This window comes from Pseudophryne corroboree, chromosome 7 (assembly GCF_028390025.1).
Source record: "Pseudophryne corroboree isolate aPseCor3 chromosome 7, aPseCor3.hap2, whole genome shotgun sequence".
Taxonomy (NCBI): domain Eukaryota; kingdom Metazoa; phylum Chordata; class Amphibia; order Anura; family Myobatrachidae; genus Pseudophryne; species Pseudophryne corroboree.
Window position 1 is genome coordinate 348,407,349 of NC_086450.1, and position 24,190 is coordinate 348,431,538.

At 45.5% G+C, this 24,190-nt stretch overlaps 2 protein-coding genes across 2 annotated transcripts in view; both read right to left on the reverse strand.

The window, feature by feature from the left end:
* Positions 1 to 901: 901 nt before the first annotated feature.
* LOC134944173 (uncharacterized) lies at positions 902 to 3,898 on the reverse strand. The gene is made up of 3 exons (XM_063932747.1): positions 2,597 to 3,898; positions 2,182 to 2,326; positions 902 to 1,596 (listed from the first exon to the last, which is right to left on the reverse strand). The coding sequence occupies exons 1-3, from the start codon at positions 3,896 to 3,898 to the stop codon at positions 902 to 904; spliced, it is 2,142 nt and encodes a 713-aa protein (XP_063788817.1).
* Positions 3,899 to 14,871: 10,973 nt separating this feature from the next.
* Positions 14,872 to 24,190, reverse strand: part of ANKS4B (ankyrin repeat and sterile alpha motif domain containing 4B) — a 50,015-nt gene continuing 40,696 nt past the window's right edge. The window contains exon 2 of the mRNA XM_063934420.1: positions 14,872 to 16,282. Within this exon, the coding sequence (XP_063790490.1) occupies positions 15,208 to 16,282 (1,075 nt within the window). The 3' untranslated portion in view covers positions 14,872 to 15,207. The remainder of the gene's footprint in view (positions 16,283 to 24,190) is intronic.

Consider the following 24,190-nt stretch of genomic DNA (forward strand, 5'->3'; position numbering starts at 1 on the left):
ATAACATTAACATTTTGTACAGGAAATGTACTGGAAGAAGTGCAACAATAAATAACACTGTAACAGTAATAACATTAACATTTTGTACAGGAAATGTGCTGGAAGAAGTGCAACAATAAATAACACTATAGTAGTAGCAGCAATAGCATTAACACTTTGTACAGGAAATGTACTGGAAGAAGTGCAACAATAAATAACACTAACAGTAATAACATTAACACTTTATACAGGAAATGTACTGGAAGAAATGCAACAATAAATAACACTGTAACAGTAATAACATTAATATTTTGTACAGGAAATGTGCTGGAAGAAGTGCAACAATAAATAACACTATAGTAGTAGCAGCAATAGCATTAACACTTTGTACAGGAAATGTACTGGAAGAAGTGCAACAATAAATAACACTGTAACAGTAATAACATTAATATTTTGTACAGGAAATGTACTGGAAGAAGTGCAACAATAAATAACACTGTAACAGTAATAACATTAACATTTTGTACAGGAAATGTACTGGAAGAAGTGCAACAATAAATAACACTGTAACAGTAATAACATTAACATTTTGTACAGGAAATGTGCTGGAAGAAGTGCAACAATAAATAACACTATAGTAGTAGCAGCAATAGCATTAACACTTTGTACAGGAAATGTACTGGAAGAAGTGCAACAATAAATAACACTAACAGTAATAACATTAACACTTTATACAGGAAATGTACTGGAAGAAATGCAAAAAAAGATTAGATTTTTACTTTCCGTGCTTTTAATTTAGCAAATTTAGAGACAAGCTCTTTCAGATCCACTTTTTGTGCGATCTCATGTTCTATTGACAAAAGAGAGAGACCAACAAGTCTTTCTTGCATCATGGAAGATCGAATATATGTTTTGATCAACTTTAGCTTGGAATAATTCTCTCGCCACTGGCCACAGACACAGGGAGGGTCAAAAGGATGCGAAGAGCAATACATGTGTTGGGGACAACATCTATCAGCTCATTTTTACACAAAAAGTTGAATACATCTTGTGGAGATGTACACTCTGGAACCCGCCTTGCAATACTTTGTAATTCACTGCATAAATCAGAAGCATCAATATCTTTGGAGTCGCCATGTTGTAAAGCTAGCTCTAACTTGCAACAATCTTCCATAATTTGCTGTGATGTTCTATTCTGTAAACCGTGAACATTATAGAGGAAGCCAAACACAGAACTAATTTGATGTATCTGCGTGAATCTTTCTTCAACTGATTGCATAGCTGTATCAAGCACAGCAAAATAAAGGTTCACTTTGAACTTTTCCTTAGGATTCTGAATAGGCGCATCCTCTGCTTCATATATGAACTGCTTCCTCTTTCTACTAATGCGAACAGGATCTGCTTCAAACTGTGCTGGTATCCCAAGTGCCTCAGCAAGTTCACCGGCCTCTTCCAGTACTTTCCCAAACCCTTCATCACTCCTGCAGTCTGCAAAAAACTTCTTTGTTTCGTTCAGTTGTTTAATGGCATTATGTATGTCAAATTCTTTTGCCTGAAGCTGTTTGCTAGTCATATTGACATCAAACAATATACCATACCAAGCCACCAGGGCCGTAACTACGTGTGTGCCAAGTGGGCTTTGCACACAGCGCAGTTGCCCTGAGGGCAAATTGACTCATTACATGCCGCCTCTGAAGTCTGCGCCGTGCGCCGCACTGAGGAGGAGAGCAGCGCTGGGCAGCGGAGAAGGAGGAGGAGGGACGGGGACTGGAGCCGCAGCAGCGCTATGTCATTGGTAGTAAGCGCCGCTGCAGCATCCCCCTCTCCTTCCGTATTGGCTGCCCGGCGCTGCTGTGGATGCTGGGATGTGGTTTCTCCATCCCAGCATCCACAGCAGCGCCGGGAAGCCAATACGGAAGGAGAGGGGGATGCTGCAGCGGTGCTTACTACCAATGAAATAGCGCTGCTGCGGCTCCAGTCCCCCTCCCTCCTCCTCCTTCTCACCTGCCTGCACCGAGGGAGCTGCACGAGGAGCCTGTCAGCGGGGAGATGGTAAGTATGTCTCTCTCTGCTATTATTTTGTGGCCACGCCCCTTCCCCATAAAGCCACGCCCTATATATTTTTCGCGCTGCCCCTATCTTACATCTGGGGGCGCCAATGTCGTTTCTTGCACACAGCGCTAAAATGCCTAGTTACGGCACTGCAAGCCACTAGAGAAATGACAAACTTGAAATTAGAAATGCCTTTTGCAAGACCTTGTGCCTCTATTCTTGAGGTGTTGCCAGATGCTCCAGTGAGGGTATTGTCATTATAGATTTCAATTAGGGCATCATAAATATCACCAAGCTGAAAGCAAAGAGGCTTCAAGGCATCAATTCGACTTTCCCATCTTGTTTCACTCAATGGCTTAACCGTAATACTAGGCACATGGCGCATTAGAACATCCCATCGACGTGTGGATGCTGAGAAGTACACATACACATGTTGTACCAGAGCAAAGAAAGATGTGGCCTCCAAACAACACCTTGCAGCATCATTCACAACTAAATTCAAAGAATGTGCACTGCAAGGAACAAACAATGCTCTTGGGTTAATATCCATAATTCTTCGTTGCACACCATTTTCCTTCCCTTTCATATTGCTTCCGTTATCATAGCCTTGACCACGTAAATGTGCAACAGGCAATGACATCTCTTCTAGCTGGTGAATGATAATTTCTGTCATACCAGCACCAGTTGTTTCCTTTAGTGGCAGAAATCCTAAGAAATGTTCTTTAATGCGTACAGGTTCGCAATCATCAGTAAATGAAGCTATGTTCACAAAGCGAAGGATCATGGTCATTTGTTCAATGTGGCTTACATCAGGTGTACAATCAATAATTATAGAAAAATACTTTGCAACTTGAGCAGATTTAAGAATTTCTTCTTTGATAGTGTTGGATAAAAGCTGAATTAGTTCATTCTGTATATCTTTTCCAAGGTAGTGTACATAGGTCTCTTTATCTCTTATTTTACGAATGTGTTCATCCATTACGGGGTCGAACAAAGCAAGATATTCAATAAATTTCAGGAAGTTCCCATTTCCAGCTGTGTGCAATTTTTCATTGGTTCCACGGAAGGCCAGATTTTGCATACCAAGAACTCTCACTAAAGCAATCAATCGTTCAAGGATTTGCTGCCAGTACTTTTCCTTTTGTTTAATAATGCGCATATGTTCTTCGTCAATTGTTTTTTTGTTTTTCAATCGTATTTCAAGCTCTTTCCAGTTTTGAAAATTGACCAAATGGGCATTACTTCTCTCAAGTTGTGACAAAATTGCAGTGAAGTTCTTCCAATCTTTGGATCCTTTATCAGAGAGAGATGATGGCGGGTTTGTGTAATTACTAAACAACTTGCAACAAAAGCAAAATACAGAGTCATTTGATATAGAATATTGTAGCCACTGACGGTGCATTAGGTCTCCATTAGGAAGTCTTCTTTTGTAATGATTTGTTAGAAATCTTCTCTTATTGGCATCTTTAGGAAACTTAAACTGCTGAACCTGTTCTGGCCCATGTTCCACCAAAATTTGTCGTAAATTATCATCACACTTTATCCAGGTAGCAGGGTCACTATAGCTGAAGCTGGAGCTACTTTCACTTTGTATCACTTCTTGATCCAGCTGGACTTCACATGGTTCCTCTTCAACATCTTCAGTATGTTCCTCATACTCTTTGTCAGCTTGTGAGGCTGTAGACAAAACTGTTGTCTCTGTTTCAGTCTCAGGTTGAATCTTTGAAGTGGAGCTACCTTCATCATCCCGATGTTGTGGCCGAAGATACTTAAGAAATGAACCTTCTTGCTTGCCTTGTTCCTTTTCCTTTTCAGCCTTCCGTTTTCGATACTGTGCACCAGATAATTTCTTTTTTCTGTCTGCCATGGTGGAAACTCAACTGAAAAAAAAACCTTTTTGCTGTAGTGTTTTCATAAAGCTATACATAAATAACTCCAGATCTCTTTGCAAACTAATCAGCTCTTTTGGATTTCAGTGTCATCTGCATATGCATGGTACTCAAATATATCTCTCCTCCCCAGATTTGTCATAATCTGTATTGGTCAGCGTCACTGAATGCCTTTCTGCCATTTCATCTTGGATGTTATCTCACCCTAAAACTTAGGGGCCCATTTATCAAACAATATTTGCAGCTATGTCCCCAAAAACACTAGTTTTTCTGGAGATAGCCACAAATATGATGTATCTCTGCAATGTATATAGGAGGGACCTCCGATTCATTCCTGCTGCGATCCATCTATTTGCGCCAGCAGTCGCATCCCCATTCCCGATATTGGTCCCCGCAGCTACTGCCATCTGAAGATGGCGGTAGTCCATTGTAGCCTATGGGCTACACGTTGCATTTCTAGCTGGCAGAGGTTCCCCCAGTTTTTGTGCAGTCTGAGCTGACCACGCATGCGCAAAGCCCCCAGCAGCCATCACAGCACATCTCAAGGACGGGTTCCTTTCAGAGTCCCTGTCCCTGCCTGTGCTGGATCATACATCCAGACGATATGTATGATCGCATATTGCAATGCGATCCCAGGTGGTAAGATCCCATCCAGATCGCTTTCAATATGCGATTTATGATAAATGGCCCCCAAAGGCAGCCTACAATGAAGCAGGTGTTAGGAGTATAAACATCTGCCATCTTGGTAGTAGCTATCAAGTAGTGTTTAGGCTAGCAAGAATTTGTCTGAGTGACTTGCAGAGGAGCTCCAAATCTATATATATATAGGCTTTAACATGCAGAAGCCCAATCGTGGGGGGAGTGGGAGTGGGTATCATCATGCAGATGCAGGAGCCCAATCTCCGTGTGACAGGGGGGGCACGTCAGGATTGCAGGGAGAAGATGTCAGAAGAACAGTCAGTGTTACGAATGCAATGTATTCACTGAGGGCGGGATGTACTAATGTACATCGCCGCCCATCGCCGCCCTGCGCCACCATGCTGATTGCATATGTACTTACATATGCGATCAGCATTGCGGAGGAAAGTTCTTCCGATAAGATAAGATAAGCGGCAACCTGACTTCCGGGATTCGGCCCCAGGAGTCAGTCTGCACATGCGCAGGGTGACGGGGGTGGCCGCAGGGCATGCTGGGAGGGATCCGATCGGATCCCTCACACAGCGCAACGGAGAGAAGCCCATAGGCTTCTATGGGCTATCGCCAGCTAAAGCTGGCGAACCCTGCCGCGGCGCTGACCTGCCGGCCGGGGGATGGTACATCAGGAAAATGCGCATTTTCCACTTAGTACATCCCGCCCTGAGTCACGTTATATACATTAAGGAGACGTCCTCCTCGTACTCTCCTGGCCCTGGGTGCTCTTGATTGAGGGGGGGGGGGGGCTGGTAACAAGATGCAGGAAGGGGAGGGGGGGCAGCGGGAGCCCAATTGCGGGGTGGGGGGGAGAAGAGATGAACCTAGTGGGAACAAGATGCAGGGGAGGGGGGGGGGGCAGTGGGAGCCCAACTGGGGGGGGGGGGGGGGGGGAGAGAAGGGATGAACCTAGGAACAAGATGCAGGAAGGGGGGGGGGGGTCAGCAGGAGCCCAATTACTGTGGGGGAGCTGGTAACAAGATGCAGGGAGGGGGGGGCAGCGGGAGCCCAATTACTGTGGGGGAGCTGGTAACAAGATGCAGGACGGGGGGGGGACAGCGGGAGCCCAATAAGTGTGGGGGAGGCTAGCTGGTGACAAGATGCAGGAAGGGGAGGGGGGGCAGCGGGAGCCCAATAAGTGTGGGGGAGGCTAGCTGGTGACAAGATGCAGGAAGGGGAGGGGGGGGCAGCGGGAGCCCAATAAGTGTGGGGGAGGCTAGCTGGTGACAAGATGCAGGAAGGGGAGGGGGGGGCAGCGGGAGCCCAATTGCGGGGGGGGGGCAGCGGGAGTCCAATTACGGGGGAGGGGGGGGAGATAAACCATGTAGGAACAAGCTGCAGGAGGCGAGGGGGGGGGGCAGCGGGAGCCGAATATAACTGGGGGAGCTGTTAACAAGAGGCAGCAGCAGCCAGCAGATGCCATTCACTGAGTTCCAGTGCTGATCACTGGAGCCAGTCGCGGGATTGAATGGAGGGAGGGGGAGCGCAGATGACAATATGCAGGCGATCGTAGTGGGGAGGCGGCCCCGGAGCAGTAACACAGTGCGGCAGTGGAGCGGACCAGGCCAGCGGCCGCGGCCCGCGGGTCACTCTTTCATGATGTGCCCAAATGCAGGGGTGATGGGGGGGGGGGACGCCGGGCATGACGCGGGCGGCCGGAGACCATCGTGTGGGGGAGCTGCGGTCGGACCTACGGTGAGACGTGCGAGCTCATAATGTGATAAATAACGATAATGTGGGACCCCGGACTCAAGACTGGAGCACAACATGCGGCAGACAGGCGGCAGCCTGAACACGATTCAAACTCATTCCACACTGACACTATCGCAGAGAGGTGTGGGGGGGGGCAGGTTTGCTGAATCAATCAGGGACTCACACTGTCACACAGAGTAAACTCACTCGTTTGAACTTTGAAGACAGACGTGGTGGGCGCCCACGAGCTGCTCCTCTGTCTCTTAAAGAAAAGGAGGCGTTTGGCTGGGCTGAGGCTAAGCGGTGCCGCCCTCCAGTGGTCGCCGCCCATAGGCAGCTGCCTAAAGCTGCCTAGTGGTGGTGCCGGCCCTGCTTGTGACCATGCCAAGCAAGTGGTTAAGAAGGGAGACAATGTATTTGGCAACTCTCATCGTTCGAATAAATAAAACTGTTGGGTGCTCTGCCTAATATTTCCCAGGGGCAGGCAAGGACTGGCCCACAGGGGTACAGGGGAAACCACTGGTGGACCCCACTGCCTGGGGGACCCACCTCCTGCTCTAAGGATCAGGTTCCAGACTATACACTTGAATTATACATATGTTACCTTATACTGGACTATGGTGTATTTTCTACAGTGCATTGCTGTTATTAAGCTGTTACATTATCATGCATGCAGCAGCTGAATTTACTGTATATATTTATGAAGGGGCCCAGACATTGCACTCTCTAGTGGTTAGTCAAACCAATGAGGTGCAGACTGGCCACACCCCTAACATGGGCCTCTACCACTGCATTCCCCCGGTGGGCCCTACATGCCCCAGTCCGACACTGCCCAGGGGGTATGATTTGTCAGTCCATTATTAAACAATTATTTATTTATTACCTGTTTTTTATATAGTGCAAACATAGTGGGTCATTCAGATCTGTTTGCGGGGCTGCAAATTTTGCGGTCCTGCAGTCAGATAGTCGCTGTGCAAGTGTGCAATCCACAGAGCTGCTAAAATCCACTTTGTGCAGTCTCTGCGCAGCCCAGGACTTACTCCTACAGTGCGATCACATCAGGCTGATCGGGGCCGGAGCTGACGTCAGACACACTCCCTGAAAATGCTTGAGCATGCCTGCGTTTTGCCGGACACTTCCAGTAAATGGTCAGTTACCACCCACAAATGGCTTTCTCCTCTCAATCACCTTGCAAACGCCCGTGCGAATGGATCTTTCGCACCATCCCGTCGTGGCCAGCAATGCTCTTTGTTGCTGTTCGACGCACGTGCGCATTGCGGTGCATACGCATGCGAAGTTAGTACCTGATCGCTCGTTGTGCTAAAATGCACAGCAGCGATCAGATATGAATGACCCCCATATTCCGTATTTATTTTGACTACTAGTAACTGAAAATAGATCAGCATATACTGTATTATAGAGTGCTAAAAAGTACTTAGGGGATCATTCCGACCCGTTCGCACGCAGCGGTTTATCGCTGCAGTGCAAACAGGTCCGGAATGCGCATGTGCGGCGGCCGCAATGCGAGTGCTCAACGTTGCCCGGCAACAGGGGTCGTCGGGTTACGTCGCGGCCTACGAAGAAAGCGGTCGCAGAGCCGACCGCAAGAAGATTGACAAGAAGAAGGCGTTCCTGGGCGGATCCAGACTGTTGGCTGCCGTTTTCGGGGAGTGGTAAGGAAAACGCAGGCGTGTCCAGGAGAACGGAGGGCGGATGTCTGACGTCAAAGCCGGCTCTAGCATCGCAGAGATCGTCGCACAGGGTAAGTATGTCCAGGGCTACTCTTGTTCTGCTTTAAATTTTTTTAGCTTAGCAGGGCTGCACAAGCGATCGCAGCCTGCTAAGCTAAAATACACTCCCCCATAGGCGTGGATTAGTTGATCGCAGCAGCAGCAAAAAGTTGCTGGCTGCGATCAACTCGGAATGACCCCCTTAGTACTTAACATGCCTTGTATATGCATTTATAAGTCTTATGAAACTCTATAGATTGTTGTTTGGAAATAAGCCTCCCCTACATTTCCATAACATTAATATGGGGGTAATTCCAAGTTGATCGCAGCAGGAAATTTTTTAGCAATTGGGCAAAACCATGTGCACTGCAGGCGGGGGCAGATATAACATTTGCAGAGAGAGTTAGATTTGGGTGGGTTATTTTGTTTCTGTGCAGGGTAAATACTGGCTGCTTTATTTTTACACTGCAATTTAGATTGCAGATTGAACACACCACACCCAAATCTAACTCTCTCTGCACATGTTATATCTGCCTCCCCTGCAGTGCACATGGTTTTGCCCAGTTGCTAAAAAATATCCTGCTGCGATCAACTTGGAATTACCCCCATGATCTGCAGTTTTCATCATCCATTCCGATATGTTTTCCTGTCCACCTCTGACATTTTATCTGTTTAAAAATTCTTTATTACACATACTAAACCCCCAAATATTTCATTAATAAAATGTCTTAGCATTTCTACATATGGATGTTGTAATGAGAAGTGACACTTCAAAGAGGCAATGATGGCAGTCATACATAATGCACAAATCGTCTTAGTTCTGTAGGTGTTGCATCTTATTAGAATATATAATGCAGCAGGCAGTAATATTGCTGCTTATTTAGCAGCATGGAATATTGGGCTATGTATTGCTATTCCACAGACATTTCTAAAGCATAGAAATCCATAGTAAAAGATTATTCTATTATTCCTCTATGGGGAAAAGGGAAAGAAAGAAAACATTGAATTCTGAATACCAGCTGTTCAGTTTCCTCATGTTCTTTATTTTATGTACATAATTTATGAAACATCACAACAAATAGAAAACAAGGCTTATTTATGTGGAAATATAGATATATACAACGCATTGTGGTTTTGCTCAGTTGCACCTATCCATCCCGACGCATAACAATGGTCACAGCCTCATCGTGGCACAGGGTGCTATACACATGCTCCTCTGTGTGACATTTTGTGAGACTGAAATGTGAATAATGGAACAATATATAAATGCCACTAAACAGTCCTCACTTATGGAAAACCTGCTTCATTTCTACTTTTCAACGAAATGACTGCTCTTAAGAGCTTATTATATGTATTGAATATATAATGATAATGACGGAACATTGGGACAGAATCTGCGGCCACAGGAGCTGCGATGTTTGCACACCTTCGGAAGTTCACTTACTGTAATTGTCTCAGCTAGAATACGAGGTGCAAGAATACATCCAACATTTTCTAGACCTATTCCTCCTACACTTTACAGTATTACATTTTGCTGATGTAATGACGTGAACTTCATCATCACCATATAACGCCCATAACTGCCATGTTATATGTTTTATGTTCTGTCATTAAAATGGGTGGCGCATGCCCATTTCTCCTGAAATCTGGAGGAATTGCAGCCCCCCCCCTGGATATTACAAAAGAGACCATAAGCCTGGTTTTAACATTTTTTGCTGCCCATAGCTTGTGTAGCAGCCCTTTCCCCCTCTTCTCCTACCACCACAGAATCTCTGTGGTTTGGTATGTTTTGTCTGCATATTTTAGATGCCATAATGTGGATATATTCAAAATGTCAACATAACAAATGTGGACAGGTACATAACGTTGACACCTCATTTTCAGCCTAACCCTGAAGCCTAAACCCTTACCTTAAACCCCAACCCTAACTCTAAACCCTAAGCCTAAAATTTCTATTGTCAACATTGATGGTGTCGACATTTTTGATATGGACATTTAACCTTGTCCACATATAACAGTCAACATTATAGTGTTGACGTAATGATTGCAGTTCCATAAATTCACCTGTGTATATTGCAGTAAGTTCCCCTATAAATATATTACTTGCTTGGCTAAAAACTTTTCTTATCTTCCATAGCACCACAACTCTTCATAAAGGAACATCTGCTGGATACACAGAAGAATGAAAGTGCACGTGCAGCTGCTGAATACCAAAGAGGGCGCTGATACTGAGCAGGGAGCAAATAAAAACAAACAAACAAACAAGTAACTTTACACCTTGGTAAATACACAAATGGTCGCCACAAGTTTTTTGGGGCCAAATCTTGTATATTACAGGTTATGTGACCACCATCAGTACAAACATGTACCCTGGCGGGCTCACTTCGCTTGCAACGCTTTGGGCAAGGGGGCTTGCTCTACTCCACTGCCACAGGTTACTATTCACAATATATGTGGATAGTATATCAAGCAAATGTTGAAAAGCATGTGAAACCCCCCCAAAACAGGTGTCAACCATTTGTGTGTTGACTGTTGTCATGTCAACCTTTTGCACCTGTCACCATTTTGTACCCATCGACCTTAAGCACTGTCATTGTCAACCTTTCATCTGTTGACCTTTTGTACCAGCTGACCTAATGCATGTCGACAATATGGTGTCGACCTATTGACTGTCAACCAATACATTGTCGACCTACCATCTGGGTACCCTTAGGGTAATGGCAGGGGGCAGGGCGGTAACTAGGTGTTTCCAGAGTCTGCACTGCACACAGCGTTGCGGGGTAGGGGGGCTGATGGCAGCACTTGTCAATTATCTGTTTTAATTACTGTAACATGCAGAAGGACAGATATCATTACTTAATGTCAAGGTTTTTTGTGAGGGAAGGATCCAAATATGTCCTCATACATCTTTGCTGCAGTCGCCAAACAGCCCCTCTTGACATGCCAGGTTGAGTGAGAATCTTCTAGCATTGGGCATCTTTTTACCGAAAATGCATCTTAGTGAAAATGCAATGTGACTAGAAGGCACGAGGAGACTGTGCTGAGTAATGTGATATATGCAGAGCCGGCCCATTTGGTATGCCATGGGGCACAAGCAGCTTCTGCTGATTAAAATGATATGAGGCATGCCTATATTATGTGTGTGACTGTGGCTGTATCTGCATAAGAAATGCTACATTACAATGTATTCCTGGAAATCACTGTAACGTAGCATTTTGTATGCAGATACAGCCACAGTCGCACACGGAATATAGGTATGGCGCATATAATTTTAATCAACAGAAGCTGTTGTGCATCCTAGCCACATAGTAATGCAAATAAGAAGCATTTTCATCAAAAATGGCACCTAACGTAAGCAGAGCTGCCAGCTGACTCAGGTCAGGCATCTCCTGCTGCATGTTCTATTGAGGCAAGATGTATATGGACACATCTGTATCCAAGCAGAGACAGAGGTCACAGTGCTAGCGGCCATGTGAGTGCTGTGTGCAGGTGGGTTGGTTGTGCAGTAGTGTTCGGCATATGTGTAAGGGGCATTATGTGTTGTCATGTGTATAAATGCATTAATAATGTGCAGCAAATGTGTAAGTAGCACTATGCGTGTCATTATGTGTATAAGTGTACTAATAATGTGCAGCATATGTGTAAGGGACATTATGTGTGTCATTATGTGTATAAGTGCATTAATAATGTGTGGCATATATGTAAGGGACATTATGTGTACAAGGGCATTAATAAAGGTTGGCATAATGTGTAAGGTGCATTATATTTATAAGGACATTAATAATGTGTGTTATGTGTAAGGAGCATTACTGTGTGGTATTATGTGTATAAAGGCATTACTAATGTGTGGCATTATGTGTATCAGGGACGTGCGGTGAGCTAAATAGCTCAGGAGGCACTGGCTAGCACCAGAGCCAGATTTGCATGCAATATATGAGCCAAAACGTACATCTGGGCATTATACATAGGTGCAGCAGTATAAACTCCTGGAAATTTGGTGAGTTTTGATCAGAGATGTGTGGAAACATTAGCCAGGTGAGGCACTGCCTCACCTGCCATAGATTTTTTACTCCAGAGTTTTGGCTATAAAAATTATTAGAATAATGCAAAGAAGATATTTCAAACATATTCTTTGTATTTTTCATATACTTTATACAATCAAAACTCTGGCACAAACTTAAGCATTACAGGAAAGGCTCTGCCTCACCTGCCTCACCCCACCGCACGTCACTGATGTGTATACGGTGCTCTACTGTGTGGCATAACGTACAGAAAGGGCACTACAGTGTGGTCTAATATGAATAAAGAGCAATATGGTGTGGTGTAATGTGAATAAGGAGCAATTCAGTGTGATGTAATGTTAATAAGGGGCACTACTGTGAGGAGTAATGTATATAAGGTAAATTGGTACTACTGTGTGATGTAACGTGAATAAGGGACACTATTACATGATAAAATGTGACTAAAGTTGCACTAATGTGTGGCGTAATTTTGATTGGGGGTACTATTGTGTGGCTATGCCCCTTCCCAGCAAGAACACACCCTTTTTTGGGCTGTGCACTGAATGTGTGCACTGTTCCTATTTAAAATAAAGGGGGTAGGAACACCAAAATGAGCTGGGTCTGTCTGCAGCCACAGAACCCCCAGCTCTGTTGCTAGCACCTTATTACTGGGGCTGCTGGCTGCAGAGAACATGATGCAGCCGCGGATCCACCCTCCCTCCCCTCTGGCACCATATTACCAGGGCTGCCTGGCTGCAGAGATCACACTGCAGCTCGACCTCCCCCTCCCTGTGAAGTGATTTGGGGGCTGTCTGCCATCTAAGGAACAGTTTCACCATCAGTTTATAAATGCCACAATTTCTATATCCCCTGGGGAGTGTAGAAATTGTGATTATTAAAGGATAATAAATATGCTACCTAGTCACATGGCTATGTGACTAAGACACATTTTCATCAAATAAGAAGGAAAAAAGACACCCGACCATAGAAGATTCTCTTGGCGTGCAACCTGGCATGCCAAAAGGTGCTGTTTGTCGTGCGTCGTAGTCGCAATACGTTGTGGCTTAGATGCATATTCTGCAAAAAAAAATAATCTGCCAGATGATAACAGAGGTGCACTGTGTATTGAGCAAAGGCGGCCCTACCCGCTCAGCAGAGTCTGCAAAGGGAGGCGCTGTGTTCGAGAGGTCCTCTCCATGCTGCTGCCGTCCTCCACCCACCTTCCTCCCACTGGAGAATGCCGTCGCGGACTTGCAGTATCATACCGCTGAGAAAAAAGTCTCCAGCAATTGAAGTAATCCCGGAACTCAGGGAGCTGATGCTGTGTGTGGTCTCCCAAATACAGGTCACATGACTGGTGCTGAGCAGTCACGTGACCAGCAAGTGTAAGCTTTACAGGGAGGGTGAGTCCTGCTGTCTATATGGGGGCACAGTCAGTGTATGTGTGTGTGTGTGTGTGTGTGTACAGTGGCACAATATGTGTGTGTGTGTGTGTGTATGTATGGTGGCACAGTGAGTCCTGCTGTCTATATGGGGGCACAGTCTGTGTGTGTGTGTATATGTGTATGGTGGCACAGTGTATATGTGTATGGTGGCACAGTGTATGTGTGTATGGTGGCACAGTGTATGTTTGTATGGGGGCACACTGTGTATGGTGGCATAGTGTATGTGTGTATGGGAGAACAGTGTGTATGGTGGCACAGTGTATGTTTCTGTATATGGTGGCATAGTGTGTGTGTGTGTGTGTGTGTGTGTGTGTGTGTGTGTGTGTGTGTGTGTGTGTGTGTTGGCACAGTATATGTGTGTATGGTGGCATAGGGTATGTATGTATGTATGTATGTGTGTGTGTGTATGGTGGCACAGTGTATGTGTGTGTATGTAGCACAGTGTGTATGGTGGCACAGTATACAGTATGTGTATTGGGGCACAGTGTATTGTGTGTGTATGGGTGCACGGTGTATGTGTGTGTATGGAGGCACAGTGCATGTGTATATGTACTGTATAAGATTGTTCTATTGTGTGGTGTAATTTGAATTAGGGGTACTATTGTATAGCTACACCCCTTTGCGACACATGTCTTCGATTCACATTGTTCCTTTATTAAGTATGGGAAAGAGGGTACAAAACCCTAGCATTGGCCCTGGTATTAAGGCTAGATGTATGAAGACGCATCTGTAGGTCTGTTGTTGTTGTTTTTTTTTCTATGTGAACCTTTTGGTTCATTTCAGGCAGGGAGACTTAATTCATAAATGTCAGTGCTATTGAATGAACTTTGGGGCTTGTTGAGGATAAGAATATCCACTCATTCTTAGGCAGTTCATGTTTTATGTACCTTCAATATCCAATTAAGACGGGACAGACAATCACCAACTGAACATAAGATAAAAGGATCCGGCAGTAACAAAGCTTCAAGAACAGGTAGAAGAGAACAGATCATGCTGCTAACTGTCCTGATTCTGGCATAGCAGATCTTGACTCTGTAAGTCAGGACTTTCATTCCACAGATATGTCCTGTTTCACACCATTCTCATCATGAAGGGTGTACTGCGTGCCTCTAATGTTCATAATAGGGTGACACTGTGATTTTTTTTTGTTTGGACATGGAAGGTCGATGGTGTAGCAACCGAAGTGACAAACGTTGCCTAACCCTGTACTAGACAATACCTTATATGATGCTTTAATTACACCACTGTGATTACAACGTATATATAAATATAACTTAAAAAAGCATACAGCTATGTTTTTTATATACAGATGACATGACAGGTACATGTGAAGATATGATACAACTATATTTGTTTTATTTAAATTAAACTAATGATAGCAAATGTCCTAATGGTTGTTATGAGTTACATTATTTTGGTGTTATTTGCACCATGGCCTTTAAATGTTTTGCATAGATTTTGTTTTTGAAAGATGGGTAATGACCATAAAGAGGTAACCTCTTGCTTTTATAGTTTAACTATTTCTTTGGAACTATCTTGAATTTTCCTGAAACATCACGATCCCGCTTGGAACCGGTATATTACTCAGTCCCAGTCAGCTGATTCTCTCAACAAACTTCGGCAATACTATGCAGTTAGTTATCCGATTTGTGTTTTCATGATTTTTAACCTTCATTTACCTGCACTAGTCAGTGTGTCCTCTGTTTTTTACTACACTAAACAATAAGTTTTATAACTTAGTGTCTGTGATCTCTCCTGACTTGTCCACTGCTCGTCTTCTTTTGTCTACTGCATTAAGTAACTTCTTTCTTGGTCCAAGTTGTATGTTTATGCTTTGAAGATCTTCATTAGAACATAAGAGAAGAGAATCTAAATCAATTTTTTCTCTCAAAAGTGTGACATGTAATTCAAGTAAGCCATGACATGCCAAGAAGACCTGAAGAGAAGAACTTTCTCCTTCCTCATTCAGTTCCATGTCCTCTTCATTCCAAGTCACATTGTAATCATTTTCACCATCAATTTTGTTGACATTCTCGGCGTCTAGAGTAAACAATTCAATGTTAACTTTTAAACCTATATCATCTTTGGCTGTGGAGATTTCACCAAAATCGGTGGTAATTCCCGGTGTTATGTTCCTTCGGAATACAAGGTTACCAAGACCAGGACGATTAAAGATTGACTCCTTTTCTTCTGAAGCCATGACTCTACCTGTGTCAACATCTTCGTCATTTTCACTGAAGACCTCTGTGACTTTGGTACGGTGTCCACTACTATTCTCATCATTGGCAAACATCACGTTGTTCATTGTGTCTCGATCAAGTGTGTTTTTATCTTTCCTTTTCAATTTAAGCTGTAATGTGTCCTTTAGTCCCTTGGTTAAAGTGCTCATGGTGGATGGTGTTGAAAAGTGAGAACCAATAGAGCCTGATAAGGTTCCTTTAGAAGAATTTACTGTACCAGTCTTGTTTCTGTTAAAGTTTTTGTTCATCTGACTCTGATGTTTATCTTGGAGCTTCTCGCACTCTTTGATTTTCCGTTCGGCATCTTTCATAGCTTGCTCTTTTAACCTTTCAACCTTTTTAGGATTCAAGGACATTTGTTTGTTGGCTGCTCCATCCAGAATCCTGACACACTCTGTACGTTCTTTCATTACAGCTACATCCAGCGGTGAACGGAGTTGGTTATCTTGTGCAAAAATATTTGCTCCAAAATTAATTAGGAATGCCACGCAGTTTGCATGCCCTCTCTCTGCTGCGTGGTGCAGTGGTGTGTGTCCCCATATGTCACTTTTGTTTGGATCTCCACTGAAAGACAAAGCAATAAATAAATAATCAGTAAGGATCCAGTCTTAAAAGTCTACAGATCTACAACTAAAGGAGTCATAAACATCAAAAGTTTAATTTGCGCAGAGTAAATGGGAAGTCATATACTAGGCATAGATTACCCTCCGTGCAGTATAGGCAAATTCAATGGATTGTGTCTTCTACTTCCATACTGCACCTGCTCAGACCAGCACTGGCACCATACACAGCTCCCTATGATCTCATAGATATCTCATCCAACTACACCACACAAAGATATTGTATTATCACATTCCAAATATTAAAGGGGTATATTTACAGTAGAAGGACATACATGGATTATAGGGATCATAAATCAGTCTGTGGTATACTGAATGGCAGGGCTTGAAGTGGCCCTAGAAAGATGATGGAATCTATGCCTCCCTATACCTCCCACTCTCTGGTGGGTGCTTTCAGAATATGTGTAATACAAAATGATCCCCAAGCTCCACATCCCGTGTTACTGCTTGTCCTCTTTCAAATTTTAAGAGACAGGATGCAAGCTGTATTTACTGTAAGTTAAGATGGACATACACTAGACCAACTTTCATCCAAGCATCCAACTAGTTGGTTGGTTGGAATGAAAATCTGGTAATGTATATGAGAAAATTATAATCGGCAAGTTGCTCACAAACCCAGGAAAATGTACAAAAATGGTTGTATAGACAAGTTAGTTCAATCTGTTTCATTTAAACAACTTGACTGAACAACGGTTTTGTCCATTTTCCAGGGTTTGGGAGCAAATCACTAATTATAATTTTCTCCCGTACATTACCAGATTTTCATGCCAACTAACTAGTTGGATCGTTGGATGAAAGTTGGTCTAGTGTATGGCCAGCTTTACCGCAACCCTGGCATTGTGAAACCATTACAGCACTGGGCTATGGCTACGGAAGGCCTGTTCAACCAATCAGAGGCGTCAGTCATCAAGGTGATACTCGGTGCGCCGAGTGCCGAAAAAAGGGGATGCAACCTCATGGGAGGGGCGTGGCTTTGCATCCCGGACCCCGTTTTCGTTACTCCGGAGGTCCGGGAGATGTGGACTGCCACTGGAGACTGCCGTGGTTGCAGTGGCATCTTCTGCACTATGGCAGAAGTGCTGCATGCATTGTTACAGTGAGTCACAGTCACTGAGCAGGAGGCGGCATTTTGGTGTCACCCCTCAGCGGGTGACACCTGGGTGCGACCTCACCCAGTTTGTGACGCCACTGGGACCAATACTAATGTAGTGTTTGTGGCAGTTATAAATGACACACAGACAGCTCACGGCCATTTCCAGCTGCTCTACTAGACACCAGGGAGACCAGGGGATTTATTTACTAAAGGTCGATTTTAATCATTTTACATTTATTTAAAATCGATGGAAATCAATCTCAATCAATCACAGGTTTCAGGGATTAAACACACATATACTAACAGGCAATTTCTGATATGAATGTTTACATTTTAGAAAAGGTGTGCCTTAGCCCTGGAAACCCAACATCGATTTAGATTAATTTACCTATGATTTGGATTTGATGAAAATCAATGGAAATCGACCTTTAGTAAATAAATCCCCAAATATATTAATTAGCTGACAAACCCAACTGGCACATTATAATTGTCAGAACTACTTCTGGATTAAAAGGTTTTAGCTGAAATGCAGTTACAGTATGTCCTGTTCCAGCCTATGTTAACTCCTGCTGAACAGTCAGCTTTTTTAAAGAGATTATCAGCACAACAGAGAAACGAGGTCCTACAATAATATTACTTATATCCTGCCATCTCTTAATATGTACAATATATACATTTAAAGGGAAATAAAACAAAATGTAGAGTTATGTTGGGCATACACTATAATATACAATTATCTGGCCGATCAGCCGGATATCAGTGGATTGCCCAGATAATTGTACACACAGAACACTAATCAGTCTGTCAGTCATGCTGAAATCGTCCAGCATGTCTAAAAGATTTGATAATTAGTTGTCTGCATCTGGCAGTGTAGGCAAGCCATGACAGATCCCCCGACATTTCCCCAGCTCCTTCACAGGGGAGGGGTGGGAAATGTTTCTTTTTTCTCTGGAACACAGATAACGTGGTCATACACTGTGAAATGACTCACAGTGTATGGACACAAAATGTGATTGTTATACGTAGCTTGTAGATAAAATGTCGGTGTGAAAAGACATTTTATCTGACAGTGTATGCCCAGCCATAGGGGGATATCCTATTAGGCCGGATTTTTCCCGATGTTTCACAGATTTTTTTTTACAGGCTATCCAGATTGATCGCCTGTAAAAAAAATGCCCTTTCTCCCGAAAACACACAGGTTCAGTGAAACCTGTGTGTTTTCGGTAGAAACAGTCCCGTTTTTGCACTGAAATGGGTCTGTTTCTGGGGATTTGGTTTCGCCTGCCTCCTCAATGAGCGGGACAACCTGCAGTGTCCCATGCCCGCTGCAGCAGCAGGCTGGGACTGCAGGCATCCGGAAGCTGTCCTCGGTGCGGTGACCCCCGGCAGAGCTGCCGGGGCAGCGCCGTGACCGCAACCCCCGCTCCTCCGCCCCCAGCAGCGGTCACATAACGGGGGAGCGACCATGTGACCAGGGAAGCCGGAGAAGCAGCGCTGCACCGGGCGCTGTCAGGAGCCAGCACCCGATGCAGCTTCAGGTAACCCCCGATAAGCCACCACTTGTGCTGGCTTATCGGGGGTAATAGGATAGCCACCGGTGGGACAATTAGCCCTGGTAAATTACCGGGGCTAATTGGATATCCCCCATTGTATCTCTTTAACCCGATACCTTGATAAAACCCAGTGGCTACCCACTGTAGGCTTCCTTCACTGGGCAACCACACAGTTGTGGAGTAAAACCTGATTTATGTTTCATTTGCTTGTGCCTTAAAAAACAGCATTCTACTCCTTTGAATTATATGAGTGCAGTGAATTGAAAATTAAAATACCTGTCCATGGCGGTTTCATTACTAACCAATAAGGGGATTTATGATAAGAACTCACCCTTGTTAAATCTCTTTCTGCGAGGTACACTGTATTCCACAGGGAATAACATCGGTGGGGGGAGGGGGGGGTAGAGTAGGATCTTGATCCGAGACACCAACAGGCTAAAAGCTTTGACTGTTCCCAAGATGGTCAGCGCCGCCTCCTCTATAACCCCGCCTTCGTGCACAGGAGCTCAGTTTTGTCCACCAGTCCAATGCAGTAGCTTGTAAAAGAGATGACAACAATTAGTAGCCAAAGACACCACATTCTCACGACAGGACACGGTATAAGCGGCTAATGCCATACCAACCCAAAGAAGCTAAGTGCGTCATGGTGGGCGCCCTGTGGAATCCAGTGTACCTCGCAGAAAGAGATTTAACAAGAGTAAGTTCTTACCATAAATCTCCTTTTCTGCAGCGGGGTACACTGGTATTCCACAGGGAATAACATCGGGGATGTCCTAAAGCAGTTCCTTATGGGAGGGGATGCACTGTAGTGGGCAAAAGAACCCAGTGTCCAAAGCAAGCATTCTGATAGGTGGAAGTATCGAAGGCATAGAACCTTATGTACATGTTCACTAAGGACCACGTAGCCGCCTTGCACAATTCTTCAAGGGTCGCACCACGGCGGGCCGCCCAAGAAGGTCCAACAGACTGAATAGAATGGGCTTTGATGGTAGCAGGAGCTGGAAGGCCAGCCTGTACATAAGCATGTGCAATCACCATTCTAATCCATCTGCCCAAGGTCTGCTTGTTAGCAGGCCAGCCACATTTGTGAAAACCAAACAGTACAAAGAGAGAATCAGACTTCCTAACATAGATACGGAGAGCCCGTACCACATTCGAAGACCGCTCTTTGGAGGATAAATCCGGAGAGACAAAGGTTGGAACCACAATCTCCTGGTTAAGGTGGAAAGAAGACACCACCTTAGGTAGATAACCAGGGCATATCCGAAGATTTGCCCGGTCATGGTGAAAAATCAGATAGGGGGACCTAGAAGACAAGGCACCCAAATCTGATACCCGTCTAGCAGAGGCAATAGCCAGCAGAAACAAGACCTTGAGGGAAAGCCACTTAAGGTCCGCAGATTCAAGAGGTTCAAACGGAGACTCTTGCAAAGCCTCCAGAACCACCAACAAATCCCGAGGAGCCACAGGTGGGACATAGGGAGGTTGAGTCCGTAAAACACCCTGAGTGAATGTATGACCATCAGGCAGAGTCGCAATTTTTCTCTGAAACCATACCGACAAGGCAGAAATATGAACCTTGGGGGAGGCCAGCCGAAGGCCCAAGTCCAGGCCCTGTTGTAGGAAGGCCAAAAGTTTGGCCGCACTAAACTTGTAAATGTCATGATTGTTAGATGCGCACCAAGCAAAGTAAGAATTCCAGACCCTATGGTAAATCCGAGCATCGTTTGAATGACCACCTCAGGAAATCCTTTGGCCCTCAGTACGGAAGCTTCAAGAGCTACGCCGTCAAAGCCAGTCGGGCCCCCTGTAGGTCTGAGAACCAATGCCGTCTGGGCCATGCTGGAGCTATTAGAAGAAGGATTCCTCCTTCTTGCTTGAACTTCCACACTACTCTGGGCAGGAGTGACAACGGAGGGAACACGTACAGCAGCCGAAAGTTCCATGGAATTGCCAGTGTGTCCATGAACGCTGCATGAAGATCCCTTGTTCTTGCTCCGAAGACCGCAACCTTGTAATTGTGTCGAGGCGCCATCAGGTCTACATCTGGTAGGACCCACTTGTCCACTAGGAGTTGAAATACCTCTGGATGAAGGCTCCACTCTCCGGCGTGTACGTCCTGACGACTGAGGTAGTCCGCTTCCCAGTTGAGGACCCCCAGAATGAACACTGCCGATATGGCTGGCAGATGGCGTTCTGCTCATTGAAGATTCTTTGGGGGTCATTCCGAGTTGTTCGCTTGTTGCTGATTTTCGCAACGGAGCGATTAAGGCAAAAATGCGCATGCGCATGGTACGCAGTGCGCATGCGCTAAGTATTTTAGCACAAAACTTAGTCGATTTACTCACGTCCGAACGAAGAATTTTCATTGTAGTGTGATTGACAGGAAGTGGGTGTTTCTGGGCGGAAACTGACCGTTTTCTGGGAGTGTGCGGAAAAACGCAGGTGTGCCAGGATAAAACGCAGGAGTGTCTGGAGAAACGGGGGAGTGGCTGGCCGAACGCAGGGAGTGTTTGTGACGTCAAACCAGGAACAAAACGGGCTGAGCTGATCGCAGTGTAGGAGTAAGTCTCGAGCTACTCAGAAACGGCTAAGAATTATTTATTCGCAATTCTGCTAATCTTTCGTTTGCAATTCTGCTGTGCTAAGATACACTCCCAGAGGGCGGCGGCTTAGCATGTGCAATGCTGCTAAAAGCAGCTAGCAAGCGAACAACTCGGAATGAGGGCCTTTGACACTTCCATCATTGCCATGCGGCTTCAAGTGCCGCCTTGATGATTTATGTACGCCACCGTGGTGGCACTGTCTGACTGTACTTGAACAGGCCTGTTCAGTACCAGATGCTGGGCCAGTTTCAGAGCATTGAACATTGCCCACATTTCCAGAATGTTTATCGGGAGGAGAGACTCCTCCCTGGTCCACCGACCCTGAAAAGAGTGTTGCTCCAACACCGCGCCCCAACCTCTCAGGCTGGCATCTATCGTTAGAAGGACCCAGTTGGTGATCCAGAAGGGACGACCCCTGCTCAATTGTTGGTCCTGCAGCCACCAGGTCAATGACAGACGGACCTCCGGAGACAAGGAGATCATTTGAGACCTTATCCGGTGAGGCAGGCCGTCCCACTTGGCAAGAATCAGTGTCTGTAGAGGGCGGGAATGAAATTGAGCATACTCCACCATGTCGAAAGCCGACACCATGAGGCCTAGTACTTGTATCGCCGAGTGTATCGACACACGCGGACAAAAGAGGAAGCAACGTATCTTGTCCTGAAGCTTCAAGACTTTCTCCTGTGACAAAAACAACCTCTGGTTGTGTTTGTCCAACAACGCTCCCAGATGCACCATGCACTGGGCAGGGACCAGGGATGATTTCTTCCAGTTGATGAGCCACCCATGGGCTTGCAGAAACTGGACCGTCAGATCCAAATGATGGAGAACTTCTGGCGAATTGTACAGGATCAGCAGGTCGTCCAGATACGGCAGGATCCGGAGGCTCCGACGGTGGAGTGAAGCCGTCATAACTGCCACGACCTTAGTGAAAATTTGCGGAGCCGTGGTCAGACCAAACGGTAAGGCCCGGAATTGGTAATGGAGATTGCCAATAGCAAACCGCAGGTATTGCTGATGTGACATGGCAATAGGGATATGCCGGTAAGCATCCTGTATATCCAGGGATACCATATAGTCCCCTGGCTCCAAAGCCAGGACAATAGAGCGAAGGGTCTCCATACGAAACTTGGAGACCCTCACAAACTTGTTCAAAGATTTGAGGTTGAGAATGGGCCCAGAGAAACCATTCGGTTTAGGGACTAGGAACAGCATTAAAAGTACCCCATGCCCCTCTGAGCCAGAGGCATCGGCACTACCACTCAGGTGTCCAGGAGGGATTGTACCACTAAACGGAGAGTTGTTGCCTTCACCTGATCCGAAGGGATGTCCGTCAGGCAACAGCGAGGAGGGGGACGTGTCTTGAAGGATATAGCGTATCCGTGAGTGACGACTTCCCGTACTCAAGCGTCTGAAGTGGTCTTCAACCATACCTGGGTGAACTGTAGAAGTCGGCCTCCCACCCTGGGATCCCCCAGGGGGAGGCCCGCCCCGTCATGCCGCAGGCTTGTCAGATTTGGAAGCCGGCTGACGGGCAGCCCAGGCACTTTTAGGCTTAGTGGTTTTGGAACTGCGAGACTGTTTCGGGTACGCCTGACCCTTTGCTTTACCAGGAGGGCAAAAGGAACGAAAGGAAGTACTCTTAGCCTTCGGGGCCGAAGGAGTAGTACTAGGTAAACATGCAGTCTTAGCAGACGCATAGTCAGCTACAATCTTGTTGAGATCCTCACCAAAGAGGATGTTTCCTTTAAACGGGAGCACCTCCAGGGTTTTCTTGGAGTCCAAGTCCACCGACCAGGACCGCAACCAGAGAATACGGCGAGCCAAAATGGATATCGTAGCAGCCTTGTCCGCCAGAACACCTGCATCTGAAGCTGCTTCTTTAATGTAATGAGATGCCGTGACAATATAAGAGAGACATTGTCTAGCATGTTTAGAAAAATTGGACGGAACTTCAGCCTCTATTTCCTGAGCCCATGCCTCAATAGCTTCTGCGGCCCAAGTAGCCGCAATGGTGGACCTATGCATAGCCCCTGCAAGGGTAAGCAGCCCTCCACATGCTTATCCATCGGCTCCTCGAGAGAAGTGACGGTAGTGACAGGCAGAGCAGATGACACCACCAGCCGAGCGATTTGCAAGTCCACTGGCGGTGGCGTTTCTCAATTTTTACTCAATTCTGCCGCAAGTGGATAGCGGGTTAGCATCTTCTTGTGCGGGGTGAATTTCTTTACTGGGTTCTCCTAGGATTCCTGACGTATGTCAACCAAGTGGTCAGAATGAGGTAAAACCAATTTAGTAACCTTCTGATGTTTGAACCTGTCCGGTTTCTTAGATGTAGTAGCAGGCTCAGGATCATCATCAATCTGAAGAATGAACCTGATAGCCTCTAAGAGATCAGGAACATCCACCTGTGAAACAGATTCCCCATTAGAAACGTCATGATCAGAGTCTGTGGGGTCAGTATACACGCCATCTTCATCGGAAGAGGTATCCGGAACATGCGTGGATTGAGAGGAAGTAACAGCCCGCTTAGAGAACTTCTTAGGTTTAGTCTTAGGCGGGCAAGGGTCAGGAATACGTTTATCCAAAGAGTTATTCAA